This window comes from Lutra lutra, chromosome 11, assembly GCF_902655055.1.
Source record: "Lutra lutra chromosome 11, mLutLut1.2, whole genome shotgun sequence".
NCBI lineage: Eukaryota > Metazoa > Chordata > Mammalia > Carnivora > Mustelidae > Lutra > Lutra lutra.
Genome location: NC_062288.1, coordinates 17,663,036 through 17,686,447, shown reverse-complemented (window position 1 = coordinate 17,686,447; position 23,412 = coordinate 17,663,036). Strand labels below are relative to the sequence as shown.

General features: G+C 35.4%; 1 protein-coding gene across 1 annotated transcript in view; it reads right to left on the bottom strand.

Moving 5' to 3' along the window:
• Nucleotides 1-23,412, bottom strand: part of COG5 (component of oligomeric golgi complex 5) — a 282,131-nt gene that overhangs the window by 114,499 nt on the left and 144,220 nt on the right. Inside the window, exons 8-10 of the mRNA XM_047694095.1 lie at nt 10,463-10,628; nt 1,483-1,595; nt 1,151-1,228 (exon numbers count right to left, since the gene is read on the bottom strand). Of these exons, the coding sequence (XP_047550051.1) occupies nt 1,151-1,228; nt 1,483-1,595; nt 10,463-10,628 (357 nt within the window). The remainder of the gene's footprint in view (nt 1-1,150; nt 1,229-1,482; nt 1,596-10,462; nt 10,629-23,412) is intronic.

Below are 23,412 nucleotides of genomic sequence, written 5' to 3'. Positions count from 1 at the left end.
GGTTGCCCCTATATGCTCTTTCCCTTTTGCTAGCTTTCCTTTCATGAAGCTGGTTTTAATTCATATCCTTTCACTGTAAGAAATCATTGCCACAAGCACAACTATATGCTGAATGCTCTGAATCCCAGCAAATTACCAAACTTGGGGGTGGTCTTGGAGATCCACAACACAACATATAAAATGCTTAAATTTTGGACTTACAAAGGAAATGATCTATACTGTAACACTGGAAACTTACTGAATTTTTTTTTTTTGGAACACTTATGTGTCAGGATTAAATGATGAATAGAATAATTAATTACTCTTTATTCCTTATTAAAAAGTATCAAGATGAATGAATACAATGTAGAGTTGGATTTCTATACATGGAAGGAATTCTTAAGACCCATGAGGCCAGTGGATCGGTAGATGAAAGAAGGAAGAATTTCAGAATATGAAAAATGGGATATAGCAATGTGCTTTGTAAGAAAAATTAACTGAATGGATTCCATCATTTTCAGCAAAGATTTTATAAGATATTATAATGACCACTAATTAAATTTCTCATTTACCCCAAATTTTCTCTAATGGAACTTTTTAAAAACATTTACAATGAATAATTTATGTGATGGAAAATCAGAAATTAGTTTATGCATTTTAGAAATTAAGTCTATAAAAAGTATTACTGGTAGCATCTATTCAAAGAACAAGTGTGCTTATACATATGTCATAAAGAAAGCTTTTTGTTGTTAAATACAATTCCAGGGGTGCCTGGATGGCTTAGTTAAACATCTGACTCTTGGATTCTGCTCAGGTCTTGATCTCAGGGTCATGAGACCAAGCCCTACATTAGGCTCTGCAGTGGATGTGGATCCTGCTTGGGATTTTCTCTCTCCCTCTTCCTCTGCCTTTTTCCCACCCTGAACACACAAACACACACACACACACACACTCTCTCTCTCTCTCTCTCTCAAAAAAAAAAAAAAAAAAAAGAAAGAAAGAAAGAAAAAGAAAAAGAAAAAAGAAAAGAATAGAAAGAAGAAAGGAAAAAAAAGAAATACAATTCCTTTGGCTATCTGACATGCAGCCATTCTGTAAGGTAGGAACACAAACAATGCTGGTCATATCTTCCTGTAGTTTTCAATAAGGAGATAAAAATATTTAAATGTACCTTAACTATCTCTTCAATGAAACAAATATGAGAAACAGGATCTCTCTTCTTGGCTAATATCTTTTGTAGATGTTGTACCTAAAAACAGCAGAAAGGGGGAGAATGTACATAACTGGGTATTTTCAAAATGAAACAAATGTAAAGCTTAGACACTAGAAGCAGCCAGGGAAGGAAAAGGGCATTGTGCTAGAGCCTCTACATATGTTATAATCAGCTAATGCAGGCACTGTGAATGCTTAGAGATTTTAAGAAAGCTGGCCAAGGTCACACAATTTAGAATAACAAGGCATTACTCCATAATTAATGTTCTTTTCATTCTCTAAAATATTTACCTGTCCACAAACAGTACAAATATGATCCACAAGTTTCTCCATATTGGTCCAGAGGGAGGCACGAAAAGCTGCAGTGTTTCCTGGGGTTGGCATAGTAGATCGTCCAGGTCCCCCTGTATATGAGTGACAAATATGAAAAATAAAAATTATCAAACATAACAAAATATTTTGTTACAAAAAGCATACCCAAGCTAAAAGAAGTAAGTTCCTTCTTTAAGAATTTATTATAAGTAATATGTAAAACCCTTTTATATTAAAAGGATTCTAAACCTTTTATGTTTAAGAAAGGAAGGAAAATAAGATCTCACATTTGGGCACACTGCATACACACACACATATACACAGAGGAGAGCTAAAACAAAAAACAGTTATTAATGAAAATAGTTTTCTAAAAGTGGCAGTGGGAGTGGTAGGAGACATACAAGGTGAAAGGAATGGAGATAGAAGTGGTGAGTCTTTATGAGCCATATAAATGTTTTATGTATTTTATTTTTTAAAAAGATTTTATTTATTTATTTGACAGAGAGAGAGAGAGACAGCACAAGCAGGTGGAGCCTCAGGCAGAGGGAGAAGCAGGCTCCTAGCTGAGCAGGAAGCCCAATGTGGGGCTCGATCCCAGAAACCTGGGATCCTGACCTGAACTAAAGGCAGATGCTTAATCAACTGAGCCACCCAAGCACCCCTGTTTTATGTATTTTAAAATAAATGTAAGTTTAAAGAGAATGGAAAAAGCAAACCCTAAAAAATGCAAATAAATATCACAACAAATGAAACTAACTGTGTATCAAATTGATAACACAACCACACTGGGGAAAACAAGTAATTGAGGTAATTTTTAATTACAGAACCCTAACTTTAGTGAGATATATCTTAGGGGCAAAAAGAATTGTAAAGAATAATAGTACTTAGCAGATTTTTTGCTCACATAGCAATCCTGAGACTACTTTAGATGTAGTTTGCAATAGACTAAATGAAGATTCTCACCATAAACAGAATAAAGATTCAAATATGCAATGGGATCAAAGGCATTTCTCAACTCTGTCCACTGAAAGGGTAAAGAGACAGTGACTCCTAAATAAAATGAGTACACCTAGCACCCAAATTCTGATTTGCATGCACCATTCCCCAATAAAAGAAACCAGGGCTCATTGAGGAAAAGGGTCATCCATATTTGGAGCAGTGAAAGCACAAGGTATATCTGGTACATACTGTTCCAGAGAGCAAAGAAATGTTCAAAGACAAATGGAGACTGGTCAAAGTACATAGGACCTTGACTGGAAGGGGCTTCCCCAAAACAGATTTGGGAACATCTGACCATCCTGAATGATAGTGATGGTAATGGATCATAAAATACTGATTAAAAAATAATTCATGAGTCATAGTGGAAATTCAAATGTTTAAAAAAGATGAACTTGTGATGAGCACTGGGTATTGTATTCAAGTACTGAATCACTATATTGTATATCTGAAACTAATATTACACTGTAGGTTAACCAAATGGAATTTAAATAAAAACTTAAAAAAATAAAAAGGATGGAAATTTCTCTTTCCAGAAGAATGTCAGTTAATAAATTGCAGAGAGAATGATAGAAAATAATCACCATTTTGCAACTCCTAGCAAAATAATTAATTGAGGGAAAGATAACCAGTGGATATTAAAACACTGGATGAAATATTATGGAAAACAGGATATTCACATGGTCTTATGGTATGCACCACAAACCACTTCCTAATCACAAAGAAAAGAAAGTACTCTTATAAGAAGCAGTCTGGCATATACCACAGTAATGAGGTGATTTCCTTTAGCATCAGCAGTAAGGAGACAAACTGACATAATTTGGGTGCTTACTGATATAATGTTAATGGTAAATATACAATATCACTTCACCAGTTTGTTTACTCTGAATATACCCATGAAGAGACAATCAGCTAAATCCAGATTAATTCAAATTATGGAGCTCTCCAAGCATGTTAATACCATAAAAGGCAAAAAAGGCCCTGGGATTATTTTGATTAAAGGAGAGAAAAGAGACAAGATAACTCATAGAAAAACATAATCCTAATTGGTTCAAGTTGGGGGAAAAAAAAAAAAAACACTGTAAAGAATATTTTGGGGGGGAGAATATTTGGGAGAATAAGTGAAAATGTGGAATATGGATTATACATTAAGTAATATTAATATATCAATGTTAAATTTCTTAAGAATGATGTCTAAGAATGTTCTTGAATGTAATACAGAAAAACAGCTATCTGTGCAGGTCTAAAATGTTTCAATATAGAAAAAAGGAATTTTAGTCTTAAGTGGTAAAGTATAAATTCCAGGAGCACCTGGGTGGCTCAGTCAGTTAAGCATCCAACTCCTGATTTTGGCTCAGGTCATGATCTCAGGGTCATGAGATCAAGCCCTGCATTGGGCTCTGCACTCAGTGTGGAGTTGGCTTGAGATTCTCTCTCCCCCTATGCCTCTGCCCCTCCTCCCACTTGTGTTCTCTCTCCAAAATAAATAAAATCTTAAAAAAAAAAAAAAGAAGAAAGAAAAGAAAAAGAAAAGTGTCAATTCCAATCCAAATTAAGCTTTAAAGCCATGCAGAAGAGCTCATCAATGATTAATTTATTCTGTTTTAAGGGGGGCAAGGAATCCAGAAAACCAGAGGCTGTGTTTATAAGCTGCTTCATTATAGATTTTCAACAATTCTAAGTTTAGAAAAGAATTACATGTATCCTCAGCAAAGAGTGGCTATTAGTTGTTAGTCTGATAACAGTGGAAAGCAATAAAAGAGAGAAACACCTATGAGAGAAATACTGACTTTAAAAATATGAATAATTCCTGTTTGAAAGCTAGACCTAATTAATTTTAAAAATTATCTGCAGTGTTGTGCAGACTATTAAAGAAAAGCATACAGGGAATAGAGAGGTAATCTTTAACAATCTGCAGTTAGCTCACATGTCATATACAGAGTAAAATAACAATGAAGAAAGGGTATACAGTGTCTTTGTGAAATTTGAAAATATTGATCAAATTCCTGGAATATGCATAGCTCAACTTTATTATAAAGAATTATGGGACACATCAACCCATCACTCTCAAAATAAATATGAGTAGATACATAAGAAAGTACTATTTTCTGTTTATATTTATTTTGGAGAAACTGAAGCAGAGAAAAATGAGATCACAATCATTGGTTCATCTAGCTCTAGAGGTTTCATTTTTCTTACTTATTTGGTACTTAAAGATTTTTATCCTCACAAGCTAAATACATCTTGTTGAAGAGATCAACATGATAAAAATAATCAACTGAACATAGAATAGCTATATAAAGGAAGAGGAGAAAGAATAATTAAAACAGAAAAACTGATGCCATTATCGGCTAGCTTCAAGGGAATCAAGAAACAAAATAGTGTCATAAACTAAGTTTTATTAAATTGATAGAGGAAACCAAGAGTTTCTCAAAAAATAATACTTAAGAGTGATTCGTAGTTACTGGTAGTAGAGTAAAATCATTTTTCCACAGTCCTCCCTTAACAGTCAATGAAAATAGAACAAAAAGTAGAGGAAAAAATGAACTTCAAAACAAAAAACAAGGAAATCAACTAAAACAACAAACTTGAGATTATGTATGCCAAATGCTGAGGATAAATCAAAATGAAGGAACCAGACAGCTGTCATCTTAGACTATTAGCAAAAACCAAATTGTCCTTAAAATCAATTGTAAAAATTTAAACAGGCTATCCAATGATTCTTTGCTTAGAGCTAAAATGGGGAGACATGGGTGAGTCAGGGAAGAAGCTAATAAAATGTTTAATGTTACAGAATAACAACAAAGAAAAACTAAAGGAGAAATAATAAAATTATATTTACACTGTATAATAAATAGTCCTCTAGTTTTGGGAGACTCTTAGAGGTAAAAATGAGGTGAAAGAGGAAAGAAAAGCAGAGAATGTGAGGTTTCCACACAAAAATTGCTTAAATGGCCTCACAGGGACCCACACTAAGCTCAGAATGACCGAAAATTTGAGGAAAGATGTGTTTCCAAGATGGAAGAAAGGAAGTTGGTGAATGGTTACTCTAGATATCAAACTTAATCCTAGTTATAGACTGTCCTAGTCTCTCCCTATAACCATCTCTATATTATTCTTCAGCAACCAGCAGTACCTTTCAAAGATAAGTAACAATCAGAAACAAATAATATAGGACCTAACACAGATTGAGAGGGAAGGAAGGGGGGGGGAAGAACTTAAGTTGCCAAAGAAATTCCCAAAGGAAACAATAGAAAGAGTAACTCTTAGAAAACTAAGAGTTACTTAGTTTTCCACAGTCTCAAAGTAACTATAAGGAATATTCTTAGTGTAAATACATAACAGAGATTAAGAACACATTACAAATAACAAAACAATATAATGATCAAGAAGAAATTATAGAAAATGAAAGTTCAAAGAATTAAAATATAATACAGAAAATATGTTAGAAATGGAAAACAAATAAGTTGTTACATGCATATAATTAAAGTTCCTGAAAAGAACAAATGGAAAATAAAAATATTCAAATATACAATTAAAGTAAACCTATAAAAGAGAATGTATTCTAACTCAGAAAAAAAAAAAAAAAAGATGATATAGAGCGTTCAATGCCAAGACATATCCTAAAGAAATTACGGAAAGATCCATATGGACATTGTTAAAAAAAATAAAATTCAAGTGAGTAAATTTTATTTTATTTTATTTTTTTAAAGATTTTATTTATTTATTTGAGAGAGAGAGAGAGACAGTGAGAGTGAGCATGAGCGAGGAGAAGGTCAGAGAGAGAAGCAGACTCCCCGTGGAGCTGGGAGCCCGATGCGGGACTCGATCCTAGCACTCCGGGATCATGACCTGAGCCAAAGGCAGTCGTCCAACCAACTGAGCACCCAGGCGTCCCCAAGTGAGTAAATTTTAAAGATCTTACTGGCTTTTATTCAATGAGTCATGAATCAGGCAGCAACAAATGTAGCAGATAGAAAGGAGATTTCAGGAGCTGTATGAAATGAGAGATCTTTATAGGTAGAAGGGAGCAGGAACAGAGAAGTTATACTAGAAAAACAAAAACAAGAACAACAACCAAATTGGTTATGGCAAGGTCACTTTCTTTTTAAGGGCAGTAGGGCAGAATGACCTCACTGGTACTAGTACTAACAAAGTGATTCATGATTGACTGGTTTAAAATTCCATTTCTGAGAAAGGCTGAAACTGTAATTAAGTTATGTCTCAGTTTGGTGATGTGGGTTTTAGCATAAGTGACTCCATTTAGGGTCAGCTGTCTTACTTTTAACAATGTCAAAGAAGAAACAAGTGAGGTATGGCAGTAAAAATCCGAGTTAGCAACTTCCATTTCTGGTTCTAACTGTGAGGAGCCTCTAAGTTGCCACTCTGTCCTAACAACAAGTAAGATGACAAACAGACTGAGAAATCAACAACTCTTCTTGGACCTGTAAGAGAGGAGAGGACACATAGCAAATCACTACCCCCAAGATAAGAGAGATTGACTGGCGAATACAGGGTCTCTACCTAGGGGAGCAGAGCCTTGCTAGCAGAAAACAGATGCTGGGAGCCAGTGCGAGGGAAGGAAAACCTGAACTGTAACCCATGAATTGCTAGAGGCTCAAAGTGGGCAACTCTGAGCATTAAAAGCTCCAGGCGTACCCAGAGGGGGCCCACAATATTTTTATATTTGCATCCAGGAGCCCAAGTTCCCACAGTAAATATCAGAGAAAAATCCCCTCATGCCTCCAGCGGGAGGAATCAAAAAAAGAACCATCTTGAAATACACCAGGAAACTCTATTTTTTTTTTTTAAGATTTTATTTATTTATTTGACAGAGAGAGATCACAAGTAGACGGAGAGGCAGGCAGAGAGAGAGAAAGAGGGAAGCAGGCTCCCTGCTGAGCAGAGAGCCCGATGCGGGACTCGATCCCAGGACCCTGAGATCATGACCTGAGCCCAAGGCAGTGGCTTAACCCACTGAGCCATCCAGGCGCCCAGGAAACTCTATTCTTTTAACAAGGCCTGCCCTGAGGGAAGACTAGGTAACTAGAGCCTGACCCTCTGGGGTATTATCAGAACCTAAATGACCTGGGGAAGGGAAATACCCAACTCCAGCCCACTCTGGTCATTCTCTCCCAAACGAGGGAGGAGTAAAAAATAATTAGTATACTTGTGAAGTTCAAGGTACAAAGGCACAGGCTCACTGAAAAACAGAGACCCAACGATAGCACTTTATTTCCACTGGAGGAAAGACTGCTTTCACTTTATCACTACTACCAATAATAATACAACAAAAATTCCAAGAGAATTTTTTTTCTAAGAGAAATTATAAGATCACAAGGTACACAGTTTTAACCTTAGAGAACAATTTGATAAAACTGAGTGAAGTGGCTGAACAATTTCATTCTCCTACAATCAGTATACTAGAGTTTCTGCTCTTGTCCAACATTTAACTCTTAGATTTTGCCAATCTCCTCAATGAGAAATTGTTATCTTGTTTTATCTATATTTCCCTAATAACTAGTTAGTTCATCCTCTAAGAGAAGCTGACCACATTCTCCCATTTATTAGATGTGTTCTTCTGTTAATTGCCCAAGCATATTCTTATTTTTTCAACAGACTTATTTATATCTTTTTCTTACTGAATTACAAGCTTTTGAAAATTACATCATGGGTAATATTTTCCCCTTAAAATTTTATCAACTTTAGGGGGCGCCTGGGTGGCTTAGTGGGTTAAAGCCTCTGCCTTTGGCTCAGGTCATGATCCCAGGATGCTGGGATCGAGCCCCACGTCGTGCTCTCTGCTCAGCAGGGAGCCTGCCTCCTCCTCTCTCTCTCTCTCTGCCTGCCTCTCAGCCTGCTTGTGATCTCTGTCTGTCAAATAAATAAATAAAATGTTAAAAAAAAATTTTATCAACTTTATATATTTTAATATTTCTGGAACAATCTCAAACATACGGATCTGAAAGCATACTAAAAAAAAAATGTCCTAGAATCATTTGTTAGTAAGTTACTGACATGATGCCCCATCACCCTTAATACTTTAATGTGTATTTCCAAAAAAACAAGGACATTTTACTCCATAATCTCAATATAACCAACAAGATCAGCAAATTAACATGAATACTGCCAACAACAAATTTAAAAAACTAAAAATAATAGTCATTATTCTTTTAAAAAATAATAAAGAATTAATGCTTAAGGTTTCTACAATAAATCACAGTATCCACTCCTCAACAGATAATAATAAGGCTTTAAAACTCTTTATTCTTTCAACAAAAAGAGTGTACATTAGGATTGACAGCATGTGAATAATTGCTTTCATTTTTTTTCCCCCTTTCTTGACAACACAAGAGGGAATGAGATTAAACTGCTCCTGGAAATTTAAACATTAGATCAAACTTTCTGAGAATAATTGCTGGGAAAAGCTGAGAGTGAAATCTCCTTTGGCAATTTCTTTTCAAAGCTCCCCTTCTGGGACAGTCTTAAAACAGACCTATTCAGAGGCTAGGGCTAACCTTTAAAAATCCCTGTAAGATCTAAGATTCTTTTATCTCTTCTTATCTAGCCAACTTATTTATGAGTGACATATATTTTGTGTTATTTAAGGCTATGTTTATATAGCAAATATAAAAATAATAATCACTCACTGTAAATTTGTTCAGTATAAGCCATGTAGGAGGAACTCTGTTATTAATTCTATATGCATTATTTATTTTTTAGGACAACTCTTTAGACAGAGAAGCTTCTTCAATATAAAAATGGGAATAGGGGTGCCTGGTGGTTCAATCGGTTGAGCTTCCAATTCTTGGTTTCAGCTCAGGTCATGATCTCAGGGTCATGGGATCAATCCCTGTATCAGGCTCTGTGTTCAGCGCAGAGTCTGCTTGTCTCTCTCCCTCTGCTCCTTTGCCCCTGCCCCCGCTCTCTCTCTCTCTAAAATAAATATGTAAAAATCTAAAAGAAAAATAGAGAAAAACTGTGGAGACAATAAATAAACACAACAACTCTGGGGAATTTTTCTGTAGTCTGAAGAAATGAAATGGGGGAGCAGAGCTGAAGAAGGAAACATAGACAAACACAGATCTGTCTTTCAGCAGAAGGTAGACTAGTGCGACTGTACATAACAGGAAAGAGACTTAAAGAAGGAAAACTAACTAGATGGCAGACAGAGGGGATCTGCTAAAGCAATGCCCTTGGGACATGGGATCTAACATAGGAGCACAGTACTTGGTCTTTGCTAGGAGCAAGCACAGCTCACCCATATTAAGAGGAGAGAAGAGAGAATACAAGGAGAGAAATGCAGAGATATGCTGGTTAGATGAGAGGCACACATAACATGACTTTCCCATCTCATCTCTGATGGGTGTTTTCTACATGAATGCCAACAACAGCTATATCTTGGCAGGAAAAAGGTTGCAGAGTGCTATTGTTGGGTTATTCCTCTCTCATACCTTTCTTTTGTAGTTTTTGGTTTTGTTTTGTTTTTTTAGATTTTGTGTGGTTTTAATGTTCCCAAAGGTTTCATCAGTTTCTAAGTTCACAATTAGCCTTCTTTGCCCCTGAATACCAGAATTATTCCAAGGAAAAGCCCAAAAAGCTAAGAGAGAAACTGCATTTCCTTAAAAAATATTTTGTCTCAAGGAGTACTTGTGAGGATAAGGATTTCAGAAAGAAAAATGTTCTTTTTTTTTCTTGCATCTGTTTCCTCTGAACTAAGTGGAGCCACAGTTTATAGATTTTTTTTCTAGAAGTTCTGAATATACCAATTGGCCAATTCAACTCACTGATTAGACAAAAAAAAGTTATAAATACATTCTGAAACATAATTTCTTCTCTCATTTTCTGTCTACTAAAAAATGAGTCATTAGACTGCTTTGAAACTTAAGTGTTTCACATACTATTCAAAGGACTTCTTGGTTTATAAATAAACAAAGCAGCTAAATATAAACCATAGCCATACCTCTCACAGCTGACTGCGAAGGCTGAGTCAGAACTTTGATGTCTAACGCACTGTTGATATGTTCTTCTAAAGTAGCACGATATCCATCCACAACACTGGTAATAGTATCCTTCAAAGTTCCAAGATTATGAAAAACCTGAAGAGCTGTTCCGACTTGGGTTGGATTCTTTAAAAAGGTGGGGTTGGCAGGGTAGGAACAGATAGAAATAGGAAGACAAACAAAATCAATATAAATCTACAATTTTAAACAGTACATAAGCAGCTACTACGATATTTTTTAAATTATCAGAGACAAGAACAAAGAGAGTGCATTTGGAACAAATATTATTTTTAGTCATTTATTTCATAAAAGACAAAATTAAATACTATGTATATTATTCCCCCCCTTCCCTTTTTCTCCTCCTTTAAAGGATAATAACAAGATCAGAAATTGGTTATATTATTAGAGCTTATTTAAAATTTACCACCAACGCCTATAAAGAGAGCCATGCTGGAATTACCAACAACCCTACATCTGTCTGGAGAATAAATAAATGAATTCCATGGAATTAACTGAGGGCTGAACTGTGCAGACTGACACTATTCATTATATTTCTTTCATTCATTCATTCATTCATTCATTCTAACCACAAATATTTATACAGGGCTTACTGTTTATCTGCCTTGGTTCCAGGTCCTGGAAATATAGTAATAAGCAAAACCATTTAAGTCCCTACCCTCATGGAACTTATATTTACTCAGAAATATATTAAAAATATATATGTAACAGACTATCAGGTAGTGATAACTGCTATAAAAAAACAATCAGGGAATAAGAATAGAAAATGATGGGGAAAACATGGAGAAGACTCAGAGAATGCATCTCTGAGGTGATTTTTTCAAACACGGACCTGAATAGAATGAGTGAGGGAGCCTGAGGAGGATATGAGGAAAAACAGATCTGGACAGGTATCAACAAAAGCACTGAGGTAAAAATATGGTTGGCAGCTAATCAAACACCAAGAAGGCCCTGACTGTGGCTGGAACAGAGTGACTATAGTAGAGAGAGGTAGGCGGTAAGGCAGGTAGTAAAAACACTTGGGGGTAGACTGAGTCCATAGTAATATAAACATGTTGTTGACTCTGTCACTAAGTAAATGAATTATCAAGGCAGAATCTAGTACCTCAACATGTATCTCCAGGCCCAAACAGGTGAAAGTCTGCTTTCACTTAATGATTCAGCAACTATGTTTAGAAGCATTTAGTTTAAAAGTTAAATTATTTCATTAACTTAATTTCTTAACAGTTGATAAAGAAGACAAAAAGTTACTTCTGAAACATATTGGTGTTAGTAACATAAAATGGTGCAGTAACACACACGCACACCTAGAGGCAAAGTAGAATCAGCTTATAGAGAAAAGCAGACAAGGTTAGTGGCTACAATACCCATTTTAGATTTTTAATTAAATAAGAAAAAGAAGCAAATGAACATCATTTCAAATGCTTTAATGAAAAAAGCTTAATTTAATATGGTTATAACAGAATTTAATTCTAGTATATACTATCAATTCTCTATCAGTGAACTATCAAAGAAAATGGGAGAAAATAAGCTATTTAACATAGAATTAGTCAACTGAAAACATGGAGTGTAGTACTATGCTTTGGGTTTTGTTAGTTCCATTTTTTCCTTCCTCCCCAGAGCAAGAATACTTTTTTACTTTTTAGTAAAGACTTTTTATTTTATTTTATTTTATTTATTTGACAGACGGAGACCACAAGTGGGCAGAGAGGCAGGCAGAGAGAGAGGAGGAAGCAGGCTCCCTGCTGAGCAGAGAGCCCAATGCCAGGCTCGATCCCAGGACACTGCGGGGCTCGATCCCAGTACCCTGGGATCATGACTTGAAGCTTTAACCCACTAAGCCACCTAGGAGCCCCTAACTGAAAGACTTTCAAGGTCGTATTTCACTTGAAAGATCTGGCTAACATGGACCAGTCTTTTTTTTTTTTTTTTTTTTTTTAAGATTTTATTTATTTATTTATTTGAGTTGCTTAACCAACTGAGCCACCCAGGCACCTTAACATGGACTAGTCTTCATCATTTCCTGCTCCAAAAATTATTAACTCCCCAAAACTTTTCAATACAGAAACATATATAACTCCTTCCTTTTTTTCTTTTTTAAACAAGGGAGGGGAATGATTTAAAGATTTATTTGAGAGAGAGAGAGAGCGAGCTAGCTAGCTCACAGGGGAGGGTGAGGGACAAGCAGACTCCTAGCTGAGTGCAGAGCACAGAGCCTGACTGGAGTTGAAATCAGGAGTGGGCTGCTTAACCAACTGAGCCATCCAGGTGCCCCTAGCTCATTCTTAAAGAAGCATCTAATATGGCAATATTTGAAATAATTATAACTTATAATACTTATAATAACTCTAGTTGTAATTTTCAGCTTTCTAATTTATATAACCACTTTTTCAGTTAATGCCAGTTACTAACATTCATTAGCTTAATATAAACATATCATTTGTGAATTGGAAAACTACAAAATATTATCTGAAATAAAATTCTTTAACATACAGAGGAGTGGGCAAATTATGTAAATACAACTTTAAGAATTATTACCAAGTGAATGTATCTGAGTAACTACCACCTAGGCTATGAAACCAAATATTATCAGCAACTCTGAATCTATTGTGGCTTGCCTAACTGCATCTCTCTACATATTATCACTATCATAATTTCTAACACCATTGATTAGTTTTGCCAATTTCTGATTTTTACATAAATGGAACCCTAAAGTAAGTTATTATTTTCTGTCTGCCTCCTAGACAATATCTTATTTGTAAAATTCATCCATGCTGTTGCATGTAGCAGTACTTGACTCGTTTTCACTGCTGTTGAGTAGAAATTTAACTTAGTTTATCCACCTAACTAATATCCAACTGGTGTACATTTGAGTTATTTCCATCATTTAGGTATTTTAAATAACGCTTTCATGAACATTCTGGTGCACAGCTTTTAGTGAACATACATGCATATGCATTTCTGCTGGGTAAGAGCAGAAATGCTGAATCATTGGGTATTTGTACGCTTAGTGTTTGCAGATTCTGCCAATTTTCCAAAGTCATTATACCAATTCACACCCCAGCAGCAATACATGAGTTGTGGGTGTTCTACAACCTCACCAAAATTCAGAATTATCATCTTTTTAAGCTATTCTTTGGAATGATCACTGTGGCTTTAATTTACATTTCTGTGATGACTAAGAAGTTATCCCTTCTTGCATGTTAATTATCTATTTGAGAGCTTCTTTTGTGAAGTGCATGTTCATTTTTTTTTTTTGCCCATTTTTCTCACTGGTTATTTTCATCTTTTACATACTTGTAAAAGTTGTTTACATATTTGGATGTAATCACTTTGATAATTATATATACTGCAAGTACGTTCTCCCACACTTAAGAATTCTTGTAAGGAAAACAAGTTCCTAACTTACATACAGTCAATTTTATCAACCTATGGTTAGCACTTTTAGTATCTTATTTAAAAATTTTCCTATCCCACATTTATGAAGATGTCCTTCATTCAAGAATTTATCCTCCAGAAACTCTATTCATTTGTCTTTTATGTTCAGAAATATAATCCACCTGGAACTACTTTCTGCATGAGATAGGAGCCAAGATTAGTGATTTTCTATATAAATACACAACTGGCCCAAAACGTACTTGAAAAAACAAACAAGGAAATTAAAATCTTTACCTCTTTGCTCTCAAAGCCTACCTTTGCAGTTAATGAAGTTTCTATTTACGTGTTTTCCCTGGACCTTCAATTCTGTACCATTTGTCTACCTTCATTACATCAAATCACCAGTGTAAACTGTTGTAGCTTTAGAATAAGTCTGATAGTCCTCCATTTCTGTTCTTCTTCAATTTGGTATAGACTATTCTTGGTTCAAGATACTTCCATATAAATTTAGTAATGGGCTAGAGAGTTTCCATCGAAGAAAAAGCTCTGAGACTACATAAAATCTATACCTAAAATTAACAAGAATGGAAACCTTTATAAGAACGATTCTCTAATCCATGAATATGGTACCTCTCTTCATTTACTCAGGTCTTCTTTAACTTCTCTTAACAATGTTACAGTTCCTGTGAAGAGCTATTACATAACTCTAATGTGAATCATTCCTATACATTTAGTGCTTTTTGATATTTAAGTGGTAATTTTGAAGTGTTTTTTTGCTGCTTGTATAATAAAAATACAATTGATTATTATATACGGAATTTTACCAAAGTTTCAAAGTTCTGTTATTAATTCTAATAGTTTGGAGATTGTTTTGGATTTCCTATATACATAATCATGTTATTTCTAAGTAATTTTTATTTCATTTCTTTTTTTAAATTTTTTAAAATTTTTTATAAACATATAATGTATTATTAGTCCCAGGGGTACAGGTCTGTGAATTGACAGATTTACACACTTCACAGCACTCACCATAGCATATACCTTCCCCAATGTCCATAATATTTCTTCATTTCTAGTCCTTCTATATTTTATTGCTTTCTCTTACTGCCTTGGTTAGGATCTTCAGTATGTTGCTATGTAAAAGTAATGAGTAGTATCTTTGTATCATTCCTAACCACAAGCAGAAAACCTTAAATATTTCACTTTATTGGATTAAGAAAATTCTATTCTAGGTCTGCTAAGAATCTTACATCATAGACTGATGTTGGATTGTATTAAATGCTTTTTCTGCATTTACTAAGATGATCAATTTTTCTCTTCATTGATGACATTACATTGTATTTCTAGACTAAAGCCATCTTGATAATGATGAATTATCCTAATTTGTCCCTGACTTACATTTGCTAATCCTTCTTTTAGTATTTTTTTTTTTTAAGATTTTATTTATTTGCCAGACAGAGATCACAAGTAGGCAGAGAGACAGGCGGCGGGGTAGGGTGGAGCAGGCTCCCTGCTGAGCAGAGAGCCTGATGTGGGGCTCGATCCCAGGACCCTGGAATCATGACCTGATCTGAAGGCAGAGACTTTAACCCACTGAGCCACCCAGATGCCCTTCTTTTGTAGTTTTTAATTGATTTTCAGGAGCGATAGCTAATATCCTTCCTCATGTCAAGTTTATACTGGCCTCATGAAATAATCAGGTAAGTGTTCCTTCTTTCTCAATTCTTAGATGGAGTTTGTAAAAACACTGGTTGATTTATTAAATATTTGGATGAATTCACTAGTGAAACTACTATCTGTCCTTGAAGTTTCTTTGAGGGAGGTTGTGTAATGATAATTAATTTTGTCAATACAACTAATCAGATTTTTAAATTTTCCTAGTGTTATTTTCAGGAAGCTGTTTTTCTAGAAATTTCTCAATCTTATCTAACCTTTCAAATGTACTGTTTTAAAGTTATACCTAGTATCCCCTTATTAACTTATTATTTTCTGTTGAACCTATAATTGGGTCACTTTTTTTTCCCTTAATACCAGTAATGTGTGCCTTTTAAAAAACTTTTTCCTATACTTAATAGTCTTTTTCAGTATTTATAAATTTAATGTATTAATCTTGTCAAATAATGAACTATTGGATTTGTTGATTCTATTATATAAACTTTTGTTATACCTATTTCACAGGTCTTTGGAGCCAGAAGCCTAGATCAGAAGCCAAGCACGAGTAGTTAGTAGCCAAAACCTTAGCAAATTATTTAACCATCCTGAGACTTAGTTTCCTCATCTGTACTACAGTGAAAACAGCAGTATCAACCTTATACGTAAATGAAAAAGTCCTTATAACTGACCTAGCACTGCAGACAGAATGAAGAGCTCAAGTACTAGCTGCCTTTACTTTGATCTGCTGGAATCATAGTTAATGTGGGCTTTTAAAAGTAAATAGTCTTGGGACAAAAGCCCAACTTTGTATAATCTGTGTGACACTGGGAAAATACCTTATCACTCATCAAACTTTATATTAGTAATATTTCTTTCCTCATCAGATTTTAAGATCTCTGAGGGAAGGATCCAAATTTGTTTTATTCACTTTAATACTCATAATATCTAGCACAGGTGCTAAATAGATAGGTGTTGAATAAGTAAACGAGTAAGTAAATTTTTATGATTTGGCTTGCTAATATTATTCTTTGCATGACAACTTTTCAGTTTCAGACTATTTCAGACTATTTTTCGGTCTAATTTTCAGACTAATTTCAGACTATTTAAATAACATATTCAAAATACCTAGTACTCAGTGGAGGACCTGGGTGGTTCAGTTGGCTAAGCATCTGCCTTCAACTCAGGTCATGATCTCAGAGTCTTGGGATCCAGCCCCGCATTGGGCATGCTGCTCAGAGAGGAACCTGCTTCTCCCTCTACCTCTGCCTCTATCACTCCCTCCTACTTGTGCCCTCTTCCTCTCTCTCTAATAAATAAATAAAATCTTAAAAAATAAAATACCTAGTACTCAGTATATGAATAGTACAAAATATTGGTTCTCAGGTCATTTATTAATATTCTAAAAGTTAAAAGAATGCTAGAAGAGATTTTGTTCCAGTTCCCAAGAATTTCTTATCACTCTATCTTTACTTATCATTCAAATGAGTAGTTACCCAATAGATACCACATGAGTAAGCTTGAGGTACTTGGTTCTCTCCTCTGCATCTTAATTTCATAAATTTAAAAATGATGAGGATAGATGAATGGAGATTCCCAAAGCTATCTGAAGTTTTTTTTTTTTTTTTTTTTTTAATATAAAAATGTAGCCAGCAAGACCTCAACTAAAAGACTGTGGTTCACTTGGACTAGACTGAGACCTGGTTACAGAATTTTCAAAGCTCTTCAGATGCTTCTGATATAGTTGGCCTGGCAACCATCTGGGAACCACTGGAATAGAAGACTGCCAGACTTAGAAGGAGAGGGAGAAGGAGAAGGAGATTGAAGGAGAAGGAGAACCATTTATTCATGTGAAGATGGCTTTTTTTTTTTTTTAAAGAATAGAATACACAAAGAAATGACAGAGGAAAACAACAGAGTATGTGTAAGGAGCAATAAAGAAATTCTATTGCCACAAATGTTATGTGCATTAAAAACTCATAATAAAAGGTAGTGTTAAGCTGATAACAAGGGTCTGGTCACTGACAATGCTGAGTGGCATTCTGTAAAGATTTTATTTTATTTTACTTTGTTGGTAATAAAAATGATTTTTCTAAATATCACAATCTAAGCTGTTTGAGGAAATAAAATAATGAGCTGAAAACGTAGCTTGAACTAGAGAGCTGCAATGAGAGTATAAAGAACAGGACAGATACAAGAGATTTTGAAGCACTGGAAAGAAACTGGATGCTGACTGATTACAATGGAAAAGAGGCAGGGAAGAGACTAGTATCTTGGAAGTGTCAAGTTGGTGAGCTTGTGAAGACAGGCAAAGCAAAAGGACAGTCAGAAGGAGATCATCTGGGTGAGTGGGTGGGAGAGGGCAGGCACAGGAGGATCAGGGGCTGCTGCTAACAAAGCACTGAGCTGTTCGTCCTGCTGAGTCTCAAGTGCCAATAGGGCACTCTGGGTGGGAAATGAGAACACATTTGAAATCGATAATCACAGAAACCTAGTCTAGGTAGCAAACCAAACTGAAGTAATAAATAATGAAATTAGGGGTGTTGGAAACTATAAATCACAAAGGAGGTAAATCAAGCTCAGAATTAGTGAGAGTGAAGAACAGAAATGGAATGATACAATACTCTAGCCAGGAATGAGACTAGAACATTAGAAAAATTGAAAATGAAATCATTTCATCTAGCTATGATGCAAGTGAAAAACATCTCCTGAAGATACTGAACATTAACATCCTTTTTCCACCATCCCCTCTCACCACAGACAAATACTATGGATTTTGATCACAGGCTTTTTCCAAGCCCTTACTAATAATACATTTCGGGCTTTTAGTTTCCTGATCTGTAAAAATGAAGGGGCTGGACAAGATGAACTCTAGTACCCTTTCCAGTACTGAAACATAATGATTTTACTATCATTCAATGTATATCATCAATTATGCACTATCAATGCACAAGACACAAGGAATTTTAAAAAATGAGGCAAATATTACACTCTGACTTATTTATAGTCTGAAGGGACATAAAGACAAGTAAAGCAGCAATTAGAATGCACCATGATAAATGAGAGGAGAAATGCAGAGTTTAATGAAAACACGTCAAAGGGGTATTAACCCAGATCTGGGGAGGGAAAGAAAGAAGGATGGAGGAGTCAGGAAATGCTCCTTGAAGGAGTCTCAGCTAAGATCTGAAATGAAGGTGTCTGGTGGCCTGAAGGTAAGATGTGAAACATTTACGTGAGGAGGGGGCGCCTGGGTGACTCAGCCAGTTCAGTGTCCGACTCTTGATCTTGGCTCAGGTCTTGTCCTCAGGGTCATGAGTTCAAGGCCCACATTGGGCTCCATGCTAAGCATGGAGCAATTTACAGGAAGAGGAGGAAAGCAAAAGGAAAACTCCTCCAAGCAAAGGAGCAGCACATTTGAAAGCCTGTGTATGAGACTGTGATGGAAATTAAGTCCACTAATAATGACAACTGATGGGTAAGAGATCTACACAAACACCTGCTACTTCAGGTACCTATGCAAGTGGCTCTCAAATTTTTAGTAGATACAAAAGAATTACCTGGGGGAACTTGCAAACTGCAAAAAGAGCATATGGAAGGTTTGTGGAATGCTGGTAAAGGTTTTAGTGTTTTAGAATCTGAATGTTTAGTTATGTGTTTGTTTACTTTGTGAAAAACATTGAGTTGTACTCTTATAATGTATACACTTCTCTGTTAATTGTATTTTTTTTTTTAAAGATTTTATTTATTTATTTGACAGAGAGATCACAAGTAGATGGAAAGGCAGGCAGAGAGAGAGAGAGAGAGAGAGAGAGAGAAGCAGGCTCCCTGCTGAGCAGAGAGCCTGATGCGGGACTCGATCCCAGGACCCTGAGATCATGACCTGAGCCGAAGGCAGCGGCTTAACCCACTGAGCCACCCAGGTGCCCTGTTAATTGTATTTTAATAAAAATGTCTAAGGTAAATATTGGGAAAAGGATAACAAATTATGACAAAAATATAAATCAGATATCTTAGATACCTAAAAACATCATTCAATAATGCTTCCTAGTTTGGGGGGCAAGATAATAAATTGAATAAAGTAATATATGAATGGTTATATTACTATATAAACATGAGTCTTGTGTAAATTTTTTCCTAAAACAATAAAAACAAGTTTTATGTCTGAATACACACAATCACGATTGCTTTTTAAAAATAACTGGTTCCTAAAATATTGGCTAATGTAAAATATGTATTTTAGTTTTGCAAGTTGTTATGGACTGAATGTTTGTGTCTGTCTCACTCCCACCCCTGCCCCCCCCCAACCAGTTGAAGCCCTAACACCCAATGTGATGTTATTTACAGATGGGATTATTTGGAGTTAATTAGGGTTAGATGAGGTCCTGAGGGTAGGACCCTGGTCTGATGGCATTAGTGCCTTATAAAAGAAGATACCAGAGAGCTTGTATACTCTTGTCTCTGTACCATGAGGGAACACAGAGAGGAGGCAGCTGTCTGCAAGCCAGGAGAGACTCCTCACCAGAAACTGAACCCTGCCCAAACTTGACCTTAGATTTTCTACCATCCAGAGCTGTAAGAAAATAAATATCTATTCATTAAGCCACCTACCTAGCCTATGTTTCTGTTGTGGCAGCATGAACTGCCAAATGTTTATACGCTGTACAAACAGATAAAATTTTAGATGGTGTAGTGTCTAAATTATTGCTCCTTGTCCTCAACAAATTCACGTCCACCTGAAACCTCAGACTGTAACCTTATTTGGAGAAAAGGTCTTTGTAGATGTAACCAGTTAAACTGAGATGAAGACATACTGGATTGTGGTGGGCTCTAAATCCAATGATTGATGTCCTTATAAGAGAATAAAACACCCAGAGACAAACACCATGAAAAAGGTAATGTTTGACAAAAGAGGCAGAGATTGGGGTGATACAGTTACAAGCCATGGAACGTGAAGAATAGACTGGAGCCAGGAGTAGTTAAGTAAGAGGCTTGGAAGGATTTTTCCGTAGTCTCCAGAGGGAGCGTGGCCCTGCCAACACCTTGATTTGGATTTCTAACTACCAGAACTACGAGAAAATGAACTTTAGTTGCTTTAAGTCACCTAGTATGTGGTGATTTGTTAGGGCAGCCCTAGGAAATCAATACAAAGGATTAAGGGCAACAGAAAAACATGCATATCGCACAAAGAAATGGAAAGACATTCCATGCTCATGAACTGGAAGAAAAAATATTGTTAAAATCTCCATTACTACCCAAAGCAATCTACACATTTAATGTGATCCCTATCAAGACACCAATAGCATTTTTCATTTTTCATAGAACTAGAACAAATAATCCTAAAATCTGTATGGAACCACAGAAGATCCCAAATAGCCGAAACAATCTTTAAAGAGAAGAACAAAACTAGAGGGATCACAATCCCAGGTTTCAAGATACACTACAAAGTTGCAGAAATCAAAACAGTATGGTACTGGTAAAAAACAGGCACACAGATCAATGGAACAGAATAGAGAGGCAAGAAATAAATCCATGATTATACTCAGTTAATATATGAAAAGGAGCCAAGAATATCTAATGGACTTCAACAAACCATGTTTGGAATACTGTATAGTAACACAAAAGAAAATGAAACTGAACCACTTTCTTACACCAGACACAAAAATAAACCCAAAGTCGATTTTTAAATGTGAGACTTGAAACCATAAAAATCCTTCAAGGGAGCAGAGGCCATAATTTCTTTAACACCGGCAGTAGCAGCATCTTTCTACATATGTCTGCTGAGGTAAGGGAAACAAAAGCAAAAATAAACTAGTGGGACTACATCAAAATAAGAAGTTTCTGCACAGTGAAGGAAACCGTCAACAAAACTAAGAGGCAGCCTACTGAATGGGAGAAGATATTTGCAAATGAGATATCCGATAAAGGGTAGTATCCAAAATATATAAAGAACTTTCATAACTCAACACACAAAAAGAAACAATCCAATTAAAAATTGGGCAGAACATGAGTAGACATTTCTCCAAAGAAGACATCCAGATGGTCAACAGACACATGGAAAGATGCAAAATATCATTCATCATCAGAGAAATGCAAATCACAACTACAATGAGATATCACCTCACACCTGTCAGAATAGCTAACTTCAAAGACATAAGGAACAATAAGTGTGGGCGGGAATGCAAACTTGCCCAGCTGCTTGGGTGCCTGCCACATTTTGGCTATTGCATTCAAATAATGTTGCAATAAACATAAAGGTGTATATATTATTTCAAATTATACTGGATAAATACCCAGTAGTGGAGTTACTACATCACATGGTAATTCTATTTTTAATTTTGTGAGGAACCTCCATACTGTCTTCCCCGTTTTAAAGAGCCTTCATATTTATTGATATTAATTTGTCATCACAACATAGGCAGAATAAGTATTCCTATCCTCGCTTTACACTTAAGGAAACCAAGGCAGCAAGAGGGCAGGCCCACAGCTGGCCAGTTTTAGGTCTTGGGCCCTTTCCTCCCTATTCTATACTCTACCACAGGTCATCCCATCATCACTTGATTTGAGAAGATCTCCAGATATGCCAGTTTTGCAGGTAAGAAATACTCTCTGGCAAATTTTAAGAGCTCACAAAGCATACATACTAAACATATTTGAAAAATACCATGCTAGTAAGAGATAAGCTTCTGCTGAAAAGGTAGCCATGTCTTCTAGACAATTCTTCTCTTTTAAATAAGACAGTCAATTCTAGGATAATTTTTCTACAAATTGTCAATGTGACCTTCAAGAAATCATTTAATCTTATATAAAATTTCCCAACTTCATAAATTGTGATATAAAGTGAGATTAAAGCCCATGTAACAGAGAAGAAAGGGATAATTTCATAAATAGATCAAGATAAATTTCTACCTCTTCAAAAGCATTTCAGAAGATGGCACAACCACTGTCTTTTTATTAAACTAAAATTGTTTCTCTTGCTTTAGAAACAAATAAATACAATGTAATTTTTTCCTTTCTTCTCCAAAACCTCAGTAGTATTATATGGGAAGAAAATAAAATATCCTAAGAATATAGTCAGAAAAGCAACACAGTTAAGATCCTTGAAAAGCTTGCCAAAACAGTAACACTGTAACCAAAGCAACAGCTGGCACTGAGCTAATGGAACAGAGATCTAGGCAGACTGCTGTAAAGATTGTTCTATGAAGCAGCAAGCAGTATTTCAGCACTTACTAATAAGTAAGCTGTACACAAATATAAGATGACCTTCATGAGCACAAATATAATATTAAGTCAAAAGTTTAACACAATTTGAAAAATTGCATATAACTAGCAGCAGAAATGGAAAGAGTGACAATTTGATTTAAGTGGAAACAAAATGCAAAAATGACATAAATGTACGACTGTGAAGGATAGCCTGAAATTATATTAAAAGTCTGAAAGGATCAAATACTCCTTGTATCATGAAGACAATCACATTTCACTCCTTCCCTTTCTGAAATAATTGTTCAGTGGGTAAATTCTTTTTCTTTAGCTTTCATATAAGCGATAAGCTGAGAAAAGAATAGGACGAATGTAGAATATAAATTCAGCTGATGCTATTCTGTTGTAACAGTCTGTGCACCATTCCAAAGTGACTCAGTTCATAAAGCTTTAAGTCCTATGATAGTCTTAGCTGTTTCCCCAACTGATTTGAACTAGAAAGGCAGGCATGAGATTCCAAAATTTACTTTTCCTTAGTGAGGTTTAGAAATACAGTATTTCCTCAAAGTTTGATCAGTAAGCCATTTCATACTCAATTAAAACAAAAACTAAGAAAAAGAAAAAGAAAAAAAAAACCCTAAGGAACCCCAGAAACACATTCAGAGGG